Source organism: Tetrao urogallus (assembly GCF_951394365.1).
Source record: "Tetrao urogallus genome assembly, chromosome: 25".
NCBI lineage: Eukaryota > Metazoa > Chordata > Aves > Galliformes > Phasianidae > Tetrao > Tetrao urogallus.
In genome coordinates this window covers 4,131,046-4,149,194 of record NC_136838.1, presented here as the reverse complement: position 1 = coordinate 4,149,194, position 18,149 = coordinate 4,131,046, and the positions used below count along the sequence as shown (strand labels likewise).

The 18,149-nt window shown below is 47.1% G+C and overlaps 1 protein-coding gene across 2 annotated transcripts; it reads left to right on the top strand.

Moving 5' to 3' along the window:
* Positions 1-314: 314 nt before the first annotated feature.
* Positions 315-16,965, top strand: UPF1 (UPF1 RNA helicase and ATPase; the record flags this gene model as incomplete). Of its 2 annotated transcripts, none has more annotated exons than XM_079546847.1 (23): positions 315-539; positions 5,199-5,341; positions 5,758-5,847; positions 6,383-6,550; positions 6,923-7,103; positions 7,497-7,658; positions 8,255-8,339; positions 8,492-8,590; positions 8,766-8,874; positions 9,694-9,853; positions 9,976-10,094; positions 10,353-10,517; positions 10,748-10,862; positions 11,045-11,188; positions 11,310-11,523; positions 11,719-11,836; positions 12,802-12,958; positions 13,936-14,078; positions 14,679-14,853; positions 15,294-15,375; positions 15,860-16,021; positions 16,243-16,460; positions 16,846-16,965. In XM_079546847.1, the coding sequence occupies 23 exons, from the start codon at positions 315-317 to the stop codon at positions 16,963-16,965; spliced, it is 3,354 nt and encodes a 1,117-aa protein (XP_079402973.1). The 2 variants fall into 2 exon arrangements, with proteins under 2 accessions (XP_079402973.1, XP_079402972.1); XM_079546846.1 differs by having other exon boundaries at positions 8,255-8,358; positions 8,469-8,590.
* Positions 16,966-18,149: the final 1,184 nt, after the last annotated feature.

Genomic DNA, 18,149 nt, shown 5'->3' with positions numbered 1-18,149 from the left:
GCGTCCGCCGTGCGCTCCGCGTCACCGCTGCTGGCCTGGCGCGCGGCGGCCGGACGGTTCCTCTCGCGGCGTCTCGGGGCTCTCGGTTCCGTTCCCCGGCTCCGGCTCCTTCCGCCGTCGGTCCGGCCGCGTTCGGGGCCGCCCGAGCGGGGCAGCGGGGGTCTCGTCGGCGGTCGGTTCTCGGGGGCGCGGCCTGGTGTGCGCGGCGGATCCCGCCGCTAGCGTAGCGCGGCGCCCGGGCTCCGTGAGGCGCGGCCCGGCCGAGGCGGGGGGAGCGCGCGGAAGCGCCGCTTCTCTTCTCCACCGCCGCCGCCATGAGCGTGGAAGCGTACGGCCCCAGCTCGCAGACCCTCACCTTCCTGGACACGGAGGAGGCCGAGCTGCTCGGCGCCGACACGCAGGGCTCCGAGTTCGAGTTCACCGACTTCACCCTCCCCAGCCAGACCCAAACCCCGCCCGGAGCCGGGCAGGCGGGGCCCGGCCAGGCCCAAGGCGCTCCGGGAGCGGGGCAGGGCCCTGCAGGCCCCATCGAGGCCCAGGTGAGGCCGCGCCGCGGGGTGCCGGGGGGGGGGCGGGGTGAGGCGGCGCCGCCACCGGGGGGAGCGCGGAAGGGGCGGGCGGGAGCGGGGCGAGAGGGGAAGCGCTGGGCCAGGGCGGCGGGGCCTGCGGGAGCGGGGCTGTCGCGATAGTCGCGATATCGCCGTGCTGTCCCGATAGTCGCGATACGGAGCGAGGAGCGCTGCCGGGGTGGAAGGATTTCGGTTTGTTTTCTTGTTGAAACGAACGCGCCTCCGCGTCCTGTTTGGTTGCGAGGAGTTGAGCGCTCTGAAAGCGGAGCTGGATTTCTTTCTGACAGAAAGCGGCTCCTTTCCGAGAGGGCCTCTTTCTCTTTGCGGGGTTGCCGGGCGGCTTTGTTTGGGGCTGTAGGGCAGTGACAGCCCGTAGTGCCTGCGGTTGGTGTGCGGAGGTCCTCGAGGCTGAGAAATGGGAGAATTCTTAACGCCGCCCGATGACGGCCGCGATTCCGCTTTAACACTTCGCAGAAGTGAAAGAAAAGAGGGAACTGGGCTGTGCAGCCAGAAACTAAGAAGTGTTATAAAAGGAAACGCTGCTGGTTCTTGTGCTGCTTCTTGACTGTTTATAGCAGGAGAAAAGAAGCCCAAAAGCCGCACCTGAGAGGCTGCTTTGTGCTTTTTTTAAAAGTTGGGCTGCTCTTGTACATCTTGGAATGTATTAAGTTCCATTATGTCGTTATAAATTGTTAAGTAGTTCTGGTGTTAACAATTAAATGTTTGTAGATTGTCTGCGTTTCAGAACGCGTGTTTGGAGGAATTGAAATGCTGGAGATAACAGCTCTTCATCCTGCACCAAAAGCAGTCAGAGGGGATTCGTTTTTTTTTTAACTTTATTTTCCAAGACTGATCTGTTGGAGTCTGTAAATGACACAGAAATGAGTAAACTTAGAGCAGTGAGTGAATGGCAGCCTCAGGTGTGCAGGGCAGGTGGAATTGTGCTGCCTCAGTGCTGGGCCCAGGCCCAGGGCTGTGCTGGGACTCTCTCCAGTCAGTGTTCATAATGTGGATTTAGAGCTGAGCTCCTGTGGGCTGTTTGCTTTATTTTGTGTTTACTTGTAGCTCTTGAGTTCTGTTGGGCAAAACAAGCCTTTTTCCTGTTTGAATCGTTGCTAAGTAGTTTTTGTGTTTGTAGTTAGTGCGTGTGTTATTTGATTAAAAAGGTGTTTGGGGTAAAATCGTAGTTTTTAAACCTCTGATGGTTGTGATCATTCTAGAACTCTCAATAAAGAGTTTGGCTAGAAGAAGAAAAACCACCCCAGAATGAGTCTGAGAGTGCAGAAGGCAAGGGAAGAGGATTCGTTTTGCTTTTTGTCTAAACATGTTTGAAAAGCCTTTGAAGTAAGAAGGGAAAAAGGAAAATCTGGAGAGCACATCCAGGTATGAGCGTGTCTGTAAGCATCCGTCCTGGCAGGCAGGAAGCAGAGGATGTTTGTAATGGCTGAGTGCTTTTATTTCAGTGCAGGGTTTTGCAGTTGTCCCCACGCTGTGTAGATTTGGGACAGGGGAGCCTGTTGTTCCAGTGAGGATTTGGGAGCACGGTGATGTCGGAGCTCAGCGAAACCCAGCGCCTGTGCTCAGTTTGGAGCTCTGCCTTTCAGTGTTCTCATCAGCGCTGAGATCAGAAAGGGGCCGTCTGAAGGATTCTCAGGGAGGTTCTGCCTCCTTGGGTAGATAATGTGAGCTCGTTAATGCCTTTTGGCAGGAGCGTATCTAAATCTAAATCTCCCAGGCTGCATACGTTTTTGCCTAGTTTAAATTTTGACTGTGATTGTGAACAAAGTTGGAATAAATATTACTTCATCCTGATAAACGTGGAAGGGATATTATTTTTACTCCTGTTCCGTTTTCTGATACCTTTTTAGCGCCCTGTGGATTGAAATAAGATGAGTTGGGCAGTGCAGAGCCCCTTGTTTCTTTAGAAAGCGTTCTTTGAGCCTCACTCCAAAAGCTTTGTTTCTTAGCATATACTTAACTAACAGTTTAAGAGGATGCTGTTACCACAGATTATTGTCTGAGTGACAAAAGGCAGGCAGAGGTTAAGCAATGCAGGAGCAACGCCTCCTGTTTTCTGTAAACAGTGGAAATCCAGTTTTCTGATGATTAGACAAACTAATTAGCATATTTGATTTGTATTAAGATAAATTCTGATCATATCCACAGTGTTTCCCTGCTCCCTCGGGCCAGGACTCGGTTCTGGTGGGAGGAGGCAGCACTTTTCTCTGTGCCTGGTGCTGGGAGCCCGCTTGGTGGTGCCCTGAGTGTGGGCATGGCGAGCCCCGCTGCTGGCTTGGGGTTTCCTGCAGTCCCCAGCCTCGGTGTTAGCAAACACTGCTGGCTTGGGGTTTCCTGCAGTCCCCGGCCTCAGTGTTAGCAAACGCTGCTTGGACTCCTGTTGTGAAACAGCTCTGTGCTGCCGTGAGGCTGAATGCTCTCAGTGATGCACCTTCCCTCGTTCTGAAAGGGAGATCAAATAAGCACAACAGATTTTAAGGCGCCGCGAATGTCACACGGCGTCAGTGGAGTCTCTCCCAACGACAAATGGTTGTGCAAATCCACAAGTGTGTGTTTTTCTAAAGCATGAGAGAAACTTCCCTGTGCCGGGGCGGCGTGCCTGGCCGTGCCGTGTTGCTGCACAGTGCTGGGGTGCAGTGCCACAGCTGAGCGCTGTCTGATAGCAAGATCCCAGCAGAATCCTTGCCTAGCTGTCGTCGTTTCTCTTGCTGCAGCCTGACACATACTGCTTTAAAGTGCAGCTGTGCTGATGGCTGTTGCCTGTTGATGAGCTGCTGTGTGGGTGGGCACATCAGCCAGAAGCACGGCAAGGAAGCTGCTGTCACCCAGCTGGGGCTCCGCACGGTCACTGCTTGCTGCGGTGTTAATTGGGTCAGCTGCCGTGCTGGAGTGCGGCTCAGCTCCCCCAAGCACTGCTGCTGTGTGCAGCAGGACCGTGGAGACCTGCGAGGAGCCGGGGAGGAACCAGCAGCTCTCAGAGCCGTGCAGGTTGCTTGGCGTGGCTGCTAAACTTGCTGTGCCAGAAGTTTCAGTTGACACATTTAAAATAGAGAATCCCCCCCCCAAATCTTACACAACAGCTGGTGCTGCCAGATTTTAATAATGCGCACGCAGGCTGACATGGCAGTGAGTTGAGAACAATAGTTGGGCCACTTCCTTCCTGTGTGCCTGCTGAGGCACGGCCCGGCTGCCGGGTCCTGCTGCTGACAGATGGGTGCCGTCGTGCTGACATCACTGCGGGCCCGAATGCTGTGCTGGTGTAGGACGAGAGATCTGTGTGTGCTGCCATTCCTTCTGCTCCTGCCTTAAAAAAAGAAAAAGGGCTCTGCAATTGCACTGGCTGCTTGCTCGACAGCCCTGAGTTATATGCAAGCTTCCAAAAAAACGGATGGTGCTTGTCAGCTAACATCAGTAATGGCATGTGAGGCCTCTTCAGAGCAGGCTGACAGCACCTGCCCTGGGAGTGTCCTCTCCACGCTTCTAAGAAGTTTGGGTTAACTTGTTCCATTAGTCTCCACCTATTCTAGGATTAATTAATAAGCTATGTTCATATTTTCTTTAATATCACTGTATTTAAAGTTGATGTTTGCATGAGAACAGCTCTGAAGATGCTATTAAATGTTGAGCTGCTGCAGCTCCTGCCGTGACGGTCGGTCTGCAGAGCTGTGGTTGCTGTGGCCGAATGGAACTGGAAGCCAAGGAGTCCCAAGGGACAATGGCTGCTTGAGTCATGCTGAAGTCTGATTTGTGACATTCACACCTGTTGGTGCTCCTTCCTGGTGGTAAAAGCACTGTGCTAAGTATTGCCAAAATGGAGTTATTTTTAACAGGACCAGGACTTGATGTGTCAAATGTGCTGATGCAGAACTTTGTGGTTCTGGCAGGTAGCAAAGTCAGTGCAAAGAGGGAGCACCTGCTGTGTGTGTGCTGCCTTAGCCAGGCAGCCTGTGAAAGGCACTGCTCTGAGAGCTTGGGCTGTGTTAGTTTGAATGGAGTTTGTGTGTTTCCTGGGTAACTTAAAGAAGCCTTTTTGTTTTGAAGGAAATAGTGTGGTGGCTAAAGCAGTGTTTGGGTAATGCAGTAGTGGTTGTCACACCTGGTGCATTACACAGGTATGTGTTTGGTTGCATGCAGTGCAGGTGGTACGCCTTGCACAAGTGATGCTGCTTGGGAGCTGGGCAGTCTGCTGAGAACCAGCTTCTGTTATTTCTGGCTCTTTGGCTTTTACTTAGGTGTGCATTGGAATAGGTCTTGGTCCCCTGCTTCCTGTTGTCTTCGTGTTGTGAAGTTGTGCTTCTGGAGTCTCTGGGGAGGAGGATTGGTTTGGTGGATAGACAAAACATAATCCGAAGAAAAGTAATTTAGTTATGTGAATTGACACTTCAGTATTCCTGTAAAGTAGGAGCTGATGAAGCAAGTATCAATGATATACAACGTATATATGATGATTTTTGATAGATGTGGGCTGTATTTCCAACTCATTGCTTTTCTGTTCTTCTGAGAACTTCCTGAATTCAAGACAAATTTTTACACAGCAAAGTAGGGATTCCCACTCTTGGCTTTGTTCTGAGCGTGTTTTGGTATGACCTGAGCACTGACCTTGCACTGCAGGTTAATGGACCTGATGGCATTCTGCAGAACGGAGCAGTGGATGATAACGTCGCTAAAACCAGCCAGCTTCTGGCAGAGCTGAACTTTGAAGAAGATGAAGAAGATACTTACTATACAAAGGATCTTCCCGTACATGCTTGCAGGTGAGACCTGATCTTTGCATCAGGCTGGCTGCTTCCAGAAGGTGGGGGCATGGAGTGCTTAGAGGATGGTTGGAATTTTGAAAGCAGCTTCCCTGGAGGCAGCTGCCTGCTGGCAGGCAGTGAGTGCCCTCTGCTGAGCTCCTGTGTGCGCTGACAGTGCTGCTCTGCTGAGCTCCTGGGCCTCTCTTCTAAGGGCTGCAGAGTTGAGCCTTCCTAGAAATGGTAACGGTGGAAATAGTTACAGAGCTTGCCTCAAACCAGAAGTTTAACTCGTGTGTTTGGTACTTCCAGCCACTCTCACGATTCCTGATTTTTACTTCCCCTTATTTTGTACACTTCTGGGTAATTCAAGTCTTGTTTTTGCATTGTCCTATAAATAATTACCCAATGACTTCCTCATCTCATTTTAATTCCAGTTACTGTGGTATCCATGACCCTGCCTGTGTGGTTTACTGCAACACCAGCAAAAAGTGGTTCTGTAATGGGCGTGGAAATACATCTGGCAGGTAAATGATTAAATGATGGAAATGAGATGGGCAAACTTGCTGTAGTGTTTGTTTTGAAATGCATAATGGGTGTGACTTACATTTTCCACGATGTCGAATTCTCGTGACTTGAATGTGAGCCTCCAACCTCTAGATTTTCCTGTTAGGAGCTTTTACAGCTCCACCTCAGCACAACTTGAACTGCTTTTGGGCTTGAGCTCGCTGCTTCTTCCCCCTGTGCTCTTGCAGAACAGTGTAACAGATGCTGTGCTCTGTGGAGCTTCAGGAAGCTGCTTCCAAACGGCAATAAATTTCTTGTACGTTGCCCCTTCTTTCACATTCACTTTGAAGTATTCATGCATTGGAGAAACACTGAAACTCCTAGCAGTCATCTTGGCCTGGATGAAAGGAGCAGGGGATTATTAATATCTGCCAGAGTATGAATAGGTTTTTGTTTATCTCTTAATAATGACTGAATTGCTGTGTTACATAAAGTTAGGACTAAATCTGGTTTTCATATTGACTGCTTATAAATACGGATCCTCTCTGGTTTCAGCCACATCGTCAACCACCTGGTGAGAGCGAAGTGCAAGGAGGTGACTCTCCATAAAGATGGGCCTCTAGGAGAGACTGTCCTGGAATGTTACAACTGCGGGTGTCGTAATGTGTTTCTCCTTGGCTTTATTCCAGCTAAGGCAGACTCTGTGGTTGTTTTGCTGTGCAGGTGAGAGAATTTATTGCAGTGTTTGTGTTAAGTGTTGCACAACTGGATTTCTAAATGGCAACCCTCAGCTTTCACTTGGTACCTGAATGTTCTACACTCTGGTCTCCTTTTATCACTGTGTCACATTTAGTATTTGAGATGCTGAGCTTTTTTCAGTTCTAGAAATACAGGAGAGCTAATGTTTAGGATACCTTGCCTCTGCAGTGTTGAAGTATCAAGCGCAGGAACTGATGAATTGGCTCAGCAGGCCACTGGTGTTGGCTTTCTTCTTTTAACCAGGCGTGTTTGAAGAATGTGTGAAACATGTTCTTACACTTCGGTAGATTCCCTTACAGTCGTCTAATAATTTTTCTCAATATTTTGGTTGTGCAGGCAGCCATGTGCAAGTCAGAGCAGTTTAAAGGATATTAACTGGGACAGTTCACAGTGGCAGCCTCTTATCCAAGATCGCTGTTTCCTCTCGTGGCTGGTAAAGATTCCATCTGAGCAGGAGCAGCTGAGAGCACGTCAGATTACAGCTCAGCAGATCAACAAACTGGAAGAACTCTGGAAGGTATTTCCCACTTTTCAAATACCAATGATGTTTCACTCAGTGCTGGTTTTGTGTCTTAAAAGGAGGGACAAGGCTGTTTTAGCAGCAGTGTAAAGCAGGAAACAGAGCCTAATATACACGAGGTTCAAACCTTTCCCTTTTGACAAGCAACACAACTGGGAATTGACTAGAGAAATCACCTGTTAAAGTAGGAAAGCTTCATCTTCAGGTTCTGTCAGTCAGTCTGTAGTCAGTCACTGCTTTTTCAGAGCTTTTTCTGTACCTGTTAATGCAGAACAAACTTGGCTGCATGTAGGTGAGCATGACATAACACTTCAGCATGGTTTTAGCAGTTTATTATCACTTGTTCGTGCTTAAAACTTTGAAACAGCACTCTTGTGTGTTAAATCTTAGGAAAATCCATCTGCAACCCTTGAGGACTTAGAGAAGCCTGGTGTTGATGAAGAGCCACAGCACGTCCTGCTTAGATACGAAGATGCTTATCAATACCAAAATATATTTGGTCCTCTAGTCAAGCTTGAGGCAGACTATGACAAGAAGCTTAAGGAGTCTCAGGTAATCTGCTTGAAAAATGCCTGTTAGAGGGGGATTCTGAGCAGTTCTCGCACTTAGTAGAATGGAAGGAAAAACTAAAATGAAATAAATGTAATATTACTGTAATAAAGACATGACAGTAATTAACAGTAATATTAATGTGCGATCACAGGGAAAACTTGGAAACCTCACTTAAGGTCTTCCATCTCTTCTGAATTCAAAGTTTGTCTCTCCTGGAATTGTGTTCTTCGTCAGAACTGCTTCTTGACCACCTTCTGTTACGTTCTTTTCCTCATGACATTCACTTACCTTTGCACCAGTCACTTCCCAGTCAAGCTTGTACCATGTTGGGGACACTGAAGAGTTTTTACAAAACTGACACAGGTGCTGATGCCAACACATTTCTCAGTAACTAAATACATTGTCTTTGAAACAGAACGACCTTCTGCAGGTGGTGTGAGTACAGCCCATAATGATAAACACAGAAGTTTGTTTGGTGACAGAGGAACAGCAAGTTTTGTGTTTCTCCACTGTTTTGAAGTTTAGGACCGTGAGGACTGTGGTAGTTGATAAGCAGCTCTTTAAGAACATAATATGTGCTCTTTCTTTACTGTTAGACCCAAGATAACATCACAGTCAGATGGGACCTGGGCTTGAATAAGAAAAGAATTGCTTATTTCACTCTGCCAAAGACTGATTCAGGTAATGACAGCTCAGCTGTGTGTTTTGTCTGGTTTTTGTACCTGGTGAATAACATCAGCATTTAAAGAACTGCAGTGGCCTGGGATATGAGATAGTCCTGTAGGTTTTTGTTGCTGTGGATGTTCTGAGATTATTTTCTCTCTCCTTTGCAGATATGCGTCTTATGCAAGGAGATGAGATCTGCTTGAGGTACAAAGGAGACCTGGCCCCTCTGTGGAAAGGAATCGGCCATGTCATCAAAGTTCCTGATAGTATCCTTTACTTAATGAGCCTTAAGGTTAAATTATCTCTGAGGAACTCCTAAATTGTGTACATGAGTAATTTTGAAACCATTGTAATTAGCGGGTGCTTACTGAATAAATGGAAATCAGGGAAAAATACAATTCAGATGTTTGCTGCAGATTACTACTTAACGAGGTTCTACAGATTATGGTGATGAGATTGCCATCGAGCTGAGGAGCAGCGTTGGAGCCCCCGTGGAGGTTACTCATAACTTCCAAGTGGATTTTGTGTGGAAGTCTACTTCATTTGACAGGTACTGAGAATGCACTTAAACTCAGCAGATAATGGGTTCAGTAGGTGTGTATTTTTCCTTCTAACTTCAGTGGGGTTTTTGAACGAGAGGTGATGTATTGCTTCATTATACCAGCAGTCAGAGGGAGTGTGCTGAATGCATCAAGGTCATGAACGTGGTGCCTGCTTCTCAGAGCAGCAGCTCTAAGTGTTGTTAGAGGTGGTGACGTTCAGGCTGTCAGTGTTTCTCACTTTGAAAGCACGTTCAGGGACTTTGGAAGTACATTCATGTAACCTGTGGATCCAAGGGGAAAAATGAACCTCAAGCTTAGTAGCATTTGGGATGTAAGAAGAAAAAGGTCTGAGGTTCTGTTTGTTAATGCAGTCATGAAGCACTCTGCGTTCTTATTTATCTCCTCAACTTTGAATCACTTTGACAAACTGAAGTTTCAAGGAAGCTGGATCAGCTGTGGGGTCTTTGGGCTTGAGATGTGTCTGCAGTGCATGTTGTGAGATAGGAGTTTGTTGTCCTGAAATAGAGGTACTGAGTACAGCTTTTATTCACATCTTGCACCTCAAGCTTCCACTGCAAACTGTCAGAGCCCATTTCCACTGCAGACTTGTGGTTACAGTTTGTAGGATGCACACTGGGGAAACAAAGATCCGTGTTCTGGAAGTCTAATGTTTGGTCTCTAAATTCTGTTGTCAGATCTTTGCATTGTCTTTTTTCCAAAAGATACGCTTTAATTTGTCTGATGGCTGATTAACTTCTACTCTTGTGCATAATTTCATCTGAGGTAATCCTGATTCGGTTCTATTTTTTGTCCTTTGCTCATTTCAGAATGCAGAGTGCTTTAAAAACATTTGCTGTGGATGAGACTTCGGTGTCAGGATACATCTATCACAAACTGTTGGGCCACGAGGTGGAAGATGTAATTATTAAATGCCAGTTGCCAAAGCGCTTTACAGCACAAGGACTTCCTGATCTCAACCATTCTCAGGTACCCTCATGTTCCTTCTTTCTACATGCAAAGAATACGATGGAGGATTTATGATTGAAGGTTGAACGACTTTGTAATTTCCTGCGCAAGGAATACTGAATAGCATTAAAATAATTCCACAGGTTTATGCTGTGAAGACCGTCCTGCAGCGTCCTCTGAGCCTTATCCAGGGTCCCCCTGGTACTGGAAAAACAGTGACATCAGCTACCATTGTCTATCATCTGGCTAGACAGGGCAATGGGTAAGAACTTCTCTGAATCTTTATGCGTGAGGTTTCCTCATGATTGGTCCAGAGAATCAGCTCACATTTAAGCACTTAAGCAGTCTGTATCCTTGAACTGGAAAGACTTTCTAGAAATGTGTTCTTCTGTGAAGATCTGAGCTCAAATCAGAAGATACTCATCGGTAGCTTATTTTTAGGGAGCATGTGTGTTAACACTCTGTTGCAGGAAGAAGCTTATAGTTCACTGAGACTTTTTTGCCTTTTTTTTCTCCCAAGGCCTGTGTTAGTGTGTGCTCCAAGTAACATTGCTGTAGATCAGTTGACAGAGAAGATCCATCAGACTGGTCTGAAAGTGGTTCGGCTGTGTGCTAAAAGCCGTGAGGCAATTGACTCACCTGTATCCTTCTTGGCGCTGCATAACCAGATCAGAAACATGGATAGGTAAGGAGGGGGAGAGGGGAAGACACCCCAAAAAACCCAAACCTCGGGTGTTGTAATGGATGCAGTTGTTTTAACAGCTCTGGCAGTGATGGTATATATTTTGCTCTGTACAAAAGTCATTTTTAGTTTTGCAAATACATTTTCTTGTTTCTGTGGCAATATGTAAAGAGCTTCACTGTGAGCTGGAGCTGTTGTTAATTAGATTATAATGCGAAATTCCATTTTTGCAGCATGCCAGAGCTTCAGAAGCTGCAACAACTTAAAGATGAAACTGGAGAACTGTCATCTGCCGATGAGAAACGCTACCGTGCGCTGAAACGAACAGCAGAGCGTGAATTGCTCATGGTAAAGTTCCACCAGATACAGCAGTCCTGTTACTGCCTTCTCCCACTTAGCTGCAATTTGTTGGCAGCTATCAGAACACAGTTTAACTTAGGGCGAGATTCCTGGGATGGTATTCAGTGGCCTTCTGTATGAAAGTGTTCTCTTATCCCACTTGATTGATTTTGGTTGTGTTTCTGTCTCAGAATGCAGATGTGATCTGTTGCACGTGTGTGGGAGCTGGTGATCCAAGGCTTGCAAAAATGCAGTTCCGCTCCATTCTGATCGATGAAAGCACCCAGGCCACTGAGCCAGAGTGCATGGTGCCAGTTGTGCTGGGAGCAAAGCAGGTAGGAGCCACTGGATTCCCTTTAAAGTCTGATTTATAAATAGGTGAAGCAGGAGTTTGGGCAGAAAATCCAGACTCGGGTACCTGCACTGTCATCAGCGGTGAATTTTTCTTTTCCACAGCTTATTCTTGTAGGTGACCACTGCCAGCTGGGGCCTGTTGTGATGTGTAAGAAAGCTGCCAAGGCAGGCCTGTCTCAGTCCCTGTTTGAGAGGCTGGTGGTGCTGGGGATTCGCCCCATCCGCCTGCAGGTGCAGTACCGCATGCACCCGGCCCTGAGTGCTTTCCCATCCAACATCTTCTATGAGGGTTCTCTCCAGAATGGTGTCACTGCAGGTGAGTAAGAATGGCATTTCCTGCAAATTCCTTTCTCTTCAGTTCATTGAGGATTGAAGGAGAAATCCTTTAATTCAGATGAGTTTTTTTTATTCAATTAGGAAGAGAAATGCTGCCATTGACTCTTTGAGGCATTGCTGTGAAAGTGATTTTCTAGTAAAGCAGTATTAACTTCATTACTTTTGTGCTCTTCAGCTGACCGTGTGAAGAAAGGGTTTGATTTCCAGTGGCCGCAGCCAGACAAGCCAATGTTTTTCTATGTTACACAAGGGCAGGAAGAAATCGCCAGCTCAGGCACCTCTTACTTGAACAGGTAAAAATCAATACTGAGATTTACATAGAAATACTGATAGTATGAATGTGGGACAATTAAGTGCCTTAATAAAAGGCATGAATTCAAAACAGAAGCAAACTGACTGCATTTTGCACCCAGGAAGTGCAGGTTGAGTCCCATTTCAAAGCTTGAATTCCAGTAGCTCCTGAAACGAAGTCCTGATGGGTGGATGTTGAAAGAGGAGAAGGTAGCAAGAGAGCAGTGGGGAGCTGGGAATTTCATTTTTTTCCTATCCCTTTGTTCTGCACATCCAAACTTTTCCAGTGAATGAGCTTCTAACACTGCTCCTTTGCTTTACATTTGTTTGCGTGCCTGGAAGGAAGAACCAGACCAGCTTACAAAATGTATCTGCTGTGATATTTTTAACCTGTCTGCTGCTTGAACTGCGTGTGCAGGAGTGCTGAATGCAGCAAGGCAGACTGTGCACAAACGTGGCACAACTGTTGGCTGACAGAGCAATGGCGTTCAAAAACCTTCTATATTTAAAACTTCAAGATAAAAGAACTGAAGGATCTGTTTGTACAGCAGGCTGGAACACTTCTCCTGGTCTCACTCAAAGTACAAGCATACATTTAACTCAGAACTGCATTTCAGAAGAGTGATGGCTGTCCTGAATTCTGCTTCTCCAGGAGGTTTAGTTGTGCAGTACTGAAAAGGCGGATGTAGATACCAGGATCAATGTGCGTTGTTGTGACCTCTTCTGAGGTGTGAACTTTTGGCTGAGAGCATCTGTTTGTAGCAAGAGGTGATAGCAGGGAATGTTCTTGCAGAGCTTAAGCTGAGCTAATTTGAGTGGCAGAGTGCTGTGGTGTAAAAACGATCTCCTTCTGAAGGAGCCTTTGTGAAAGAAGGCACAGCACACGTGTTGAGGTTTTCTATCCCCATTCACTGAAAATGTTTAGACCTAATGCTGTAATTAAATAAATGAATCTTTTTTTTTCTAGAACGGAAGCTGCCAATGTGGAGAAGATAACTACAAAGCTTTTGAAAGCTGGTGCCAAACCTGATCAGATTGGCATTATTACTCCTTATGAAGGCCAGCGATCCTATCTGGTGCAGTACATGCAGTTCAGTGGTTCCTTGCATACAAAACTTTACCAGGTATGGAGTCATTGCACAAACAAGAGAACCTTTGATGGTAGAAAGAAGCTGAGAAGCTGAGACACTGTGAAACTCAAATGCTTTCATTTTTGGTCTGGCTTCTCAGACCAAATTTGTTTATTCTTCAGTAACTTCTGAGCATTTTAATTGACCTTAGATAAAATAGTTCAAGGGAAGGTGATGCAGGAGTTAGCAAATGCCAGTAAGTTTGAGAAGAGCAGTTTGCCAAATAATGGAGAAAGTCCAGTGAGGTTCTGTTGAAAGGAGAGCTTGGATGAGTCCATCCTCTGAGGCTCATTGAGGCACAGAAGGGAAAGGTCAGCAGTGCTTCAGCTGTGGAAAAATGTCTCAAGCTGGGAGACACACAGGAAGTTGAACACCATAAGTTCTAATGTTCAGTCATTTGTTTCCTTAGGAGTGTGTCCTCTGAGTGGACCTCCTCCACCACACACTACAACATGTTGCTACACTACAGACAAGCTGCTTAGGTGTTTAATGCAGTCTCTTTTGCAATAATTGAAATAATTGGGCGGTGTTTTCATTGAAGCAAAAATTGGTGGAAATACTTCTGCTCCTGCCAGGAATGATCTGTCCCTCTGATTCAGGCTTCTCAGTGGCTGGGAGCAGCAGTACTGATCTGCAGCTGTATTGCTGTGAGGTTTTGGGATAGCCAAATTTGTTCTGGCAGTGCACTTGGAGAAGGGCTGCTGTCTGAAGCAGGTGCCAGTTGTAGGGGGGAAATGCAAGCACCATAAAGGACACGAACATAAAATTCTTTTGTCTTAAACTGAGACTCTCTGTTCTCCCTTAGGAAAGCTCTTTAGTGGGCAGTGGAATTATCAGATCATCTGGCATGACAAAAAACAGCACCTTTCCCAAATGATGGAACTGTTAGTGTGCAGCCAGTAGTCTTGTAAACCTGTTGGTAGTACAACCCTTACGTGCTTCCATGATTTACGTGTTCTCCTCTGTGTTAGGAAGTAGAAATTGCAAGCGTGGATGCCTTCCAAGGACGAGAGAAGGACTTTATTATCCTGTCTTGTGTGAGGGCCAACGAACACCAAGGGATAGGATTTCTGAATGACCCCAGGCGTCTTAATGTGGCTCTTACAAGAGCAAGGTAAGGTAAAATTGGACAGATCTTCTGTTTTAGAGGCGAGCTACTAAGGGCTGTGTTCTGAGGGTGGTAAGCCTGTTCCTCTGCCTGTTTAAGGGAGCCTTGAAGGGAGTATGGAAATGATTCAACTTTACAAGAGCAGTCTTAAATCAGTCAGCATTCCTGTTTTGTACTGGTAGACTGTAGAATCCAGCATGCTTGTCCCCTTTGTCTGCAGGACAGAAGTAATCTGCCCTTCACTCACTCCTTTCTGTCTCAGCAGCCGTTGTTAGAGTTTTCCTTTTCTTAGAATGAGTTTGGTTGCTAAGAAGGGAAGCTACTGAGAAGTCAGCAGTGCGCTGGTTGGCTTCCCTTGGTATCTGCTCAGTTCTAAAACAATGTAACATGGCTGGTGAGCATGGTGACATGTTTGACAAGCCTGGAGAAGGCAGGAGATTGCTGCGGCCAGTCTCTCAGGAATCACAAGCTTCCAAGTGTACAGAAGTCCTTTGTATACAGGAACAGTTGGGTCAGGGTCTCCTATACCTCCTGTCACAGGCTTCTCTGGAGTTCTTTGTCCTGTTCTGTAAGCTGATCTTAGTTTCGCTGTTTGTTCTTCCATAGGTATGGGGTAATTATTGTTGGGAACCCGAAAGCTCTGTCTAAACAACCACTTTGGAATCACCTGCTGAATTACTACAAGGAGCAGAAGGTTCTGGTGGAGGGACCACTGAATAACCTCCGGGAGAGCCTCATGCAATTCAGCAAGCCCCGAAAACTTGTCAACACCATCAACCCAGTAAGTTGGCCTTTCCTGTTTCTCAGATGTCTGTGGCAGGTAACAGAGCATTGACAGCCATAAGTGGATGGAATAAACAGACACCCCCATGCCCTCACACACCTGTGTTGCCCAGTAAATGGGCTGTGGCAAAGTAAACTGCAGTTTCTAAGTGAAGCAGTTTGTCTTTATGCACTGCAGAATTTTACATGGGGTGACTTCTGAGATGCATGAAACATGGTGCAATTACTTTGTGTAAGTTCGTTATACAAGCGTTCCTTAAGGCTTTTACATGCACTTCTGTTGAGAGTTGTCAGCATGTGGTCCAGACGATGGCTGGATGTTTTTCTTACATTAGAAACAGTATCTGTGAGGTTTTGCTGAGTTTTTACCCACCTTACAGTCGGCTGCAGTGTGCAGCTCAATGCTAAAGCTTTGTCCAACTCCTCCCATGCTTTCAGGGCGCCCGCTTCATGACCACTGCCATGTATGATGCACGTGAAGCTATTATTCCAGGATCCGTCTATGACCGGAGCAGTCAAGGTAAAGAAGCTGTCAGCATTAACACCATTCACTGTTTCTTCACTTAGTCCCTGGGATTGGATGTCTTACAGACTGCAAATGTTTAAATGTTTAAATACAGAAAAACGTGGGGGTTAAAAACTGAAAATGCTCGTGGTGTTGGAATTCTTGAGGAGGGATTTTGCTGCCCCTGACGTTGCAGTAACCTCTGTTACTCCCTGGTCTGAAGAGCAGATAAGGAGTGAGGGGGGGTGTCAGGGTTGTAGGAATGGGGAATGGCACTATAGAAGAGTGATGGGATGGGGCGACCGCTTGTGTCTCTTTGAGACTTGGGAGTGTGGGATAAATGGGGAGCTACGAATCCCAGAGGTTCGTGGCAGTGATGACTTGTCCTTTGTTTGTATTATTTTTCCTCCTTAAAGTCCTCCCGTTACCGTTAAAAGCAGGACTGTGAATTTCAGGATATTTGGGATGCTTGAAATAACTGTGACTTCCCCCTCCCCAGGGCGCCCATCCAACATGTACTTCCAAACCCACGACCAGATTGGGATGATCAGTGCAGGCCCCAGCCACGTCACTGCTATGAACATTCCCATCCCCTTCAACCTCGTGATGCCCCCAATGCCCCCACCAGGGTACTTTGGGCAGGCCAACGGCCCAGCTGCAGGTATGGGGCCAGGGGGACACAGTGCCAAAGGCACGGCGTGGGTCTGATGTGGGATAATGCTTTCGGTGCTGATGAAAGTGAACTTGTATTTCTTTGCACCTACTGCACTGAGCACAATGAGAAGCGTTGCCTGAAGCGAGTCGTCAAGTCTTTGTAGAAGCATCTGATTCTCACACGCTTGTAAAGCTTCTCACTGTTGGTTTGGATAAATGCTTTTCCAGGACGTGGGGCACCCAAAGGGAAGACCGGTCGTGGTGGGCGCCAGAAAAATCGTTTTGGGATTCCTGGAACGAGTCAATCCAACCTTCCCAATAGCCAGGCGAGCCAAGACGTGGTGTCCCAGCCCTTCTCCCAGGGTCCACTGACTCAGGGGTATATCTCCATGAGTCAGCCATCTCAGATGAGTCAGCCTGGGCTCTCCCAACCAGAATTATCACAGGTAAGCAGTGATGCACGGTCGGTCTGCCCTTTTTCCTGGGTTTTATGTCAGTGTTCTGTTTGTGTGCACATCTCTGTCTGTTAGAATTGAGGAAAGTAGAAGCTAAACCATTTTCAGTTAATTTGGCTGCAGCATTTCTTACCTTCTACTTGGTGGGCTTCAAAAGTATATTTGAGCAAAAGAACTCAGAGCTGCATACCAACTTCACCCTGAGCCCTGGCGTTCAGCCGCTGCCCTTCCAGCTGCCTTGTGCTGCTGGAAGCTTTATAGCAATTCTGCAGCCGAACGGGGCTGAACTTTAAAACCCAAAAGTCGCTTTTTTCTTTAACTGCTCTATGAGGTCCCATGGAGCTTGGTGCTGCTTGACACGCGCTCTCGTTTCCAGGACAGTTACCTTGGTGATGAGTTCAAGTCTCAGATTGACGTGGCGCTGTCACAGGACTCCACCTACCAGGGGGAACGCGCGTATCAACATGGCGGAGTGACGGGACTGTCACAGTATTAGAGTGTAAGCTCTGCGCTCACCCCTCTGCCCTCCTGCCTCATACGAGCTCTTGAGAACCGTTTCCTGATGGCTGTCATACAACTCTTGTTCTGCTTTCTCGCTTTCAGGTTGAGGAAGAAGAGCTAAGCTTGTGTGGAGCTTAGTTCATCAGCATTTTATTCTGGGTAATAAAAAAAATAAAATAAAATGGATACCTGTTTTCCACTGCTAAAACTGAAGCACCACTGTGTGAGAGCAACAGGAGAAAGAAACCAACCAACGGAGAGGAGAGAGAGAGAGAGAGAGAAAGGAGAGCGCGCGAGAGAGCCCACTGCTAGCTCACTGAGACAAGGAGACTGACCGGAGAGGAGAGAGAGCAACGACGGACTGGCTGGCGCCTCACGGGGAAGGCAACTCACCCTGCAATGAGTGGTCAGCTGAGTCCCTGCTCCCCCAGTCCAAGAAGCTCGAGAGAAGGGCCTTAAGCAGGTTTCACTTCATTCCATACTTCTCTTTGCGAGCAGGGCATTACTTTTCAGAGCAGATGGGGAGAGGAAAACCCTCATCTCAGAGTTGTTCTCAAGGGGTACTATATTTTAGCAGTAACTGTTTACATTTTAGAAGCAGAGTATCTGAGAGAGAGTTCTAAGTTGACAGCAGGCCAAGCAGAAATCCAGCGGAACGTAGCTGATGCTCAACTCTGAGATGGAGGTTTTGTTGTCCAGCGCTGGCTCTGAAATCCTAGTGTCATCGTGCCGCCCGCATTCTGAATGGGTCTTTCGTGACAAGGTGGTTTTAAAGAGATTCTTTCAAAGGAGCACTGAATTTTTAGAAGTTTGTCTCTGAATTCTTAGTGGTGGACCTGGGAGATCCTTGTTCTGAGAAGCTCACAAAAAGTGTAAAACAAAACTAAATTAGAGCACCAACCTTGAGAACTTTCAGTGTGATTTACAGTTGCAGCAATCAGCCTCTTCTTCCTACATCGGATAGCAGTTAGATGGAAGGAGCCTGCGCGCTCGAGCAGGAGGAGGGTTTCGAAGTGTTTTCTGTATGCTTTAATTGGCTACTGTCTGGACTCTACTCTGTGAAAAACAAGCCTTTCTGTAAGATGAACTTTGCGCTTGAAAGGGGATGGGTTCCTGTGCCCTTCGGCCCTGGAGGAAAGGATGCTAACAGGCCTGCTTTACTGCTCCCTCAGCTGGGGG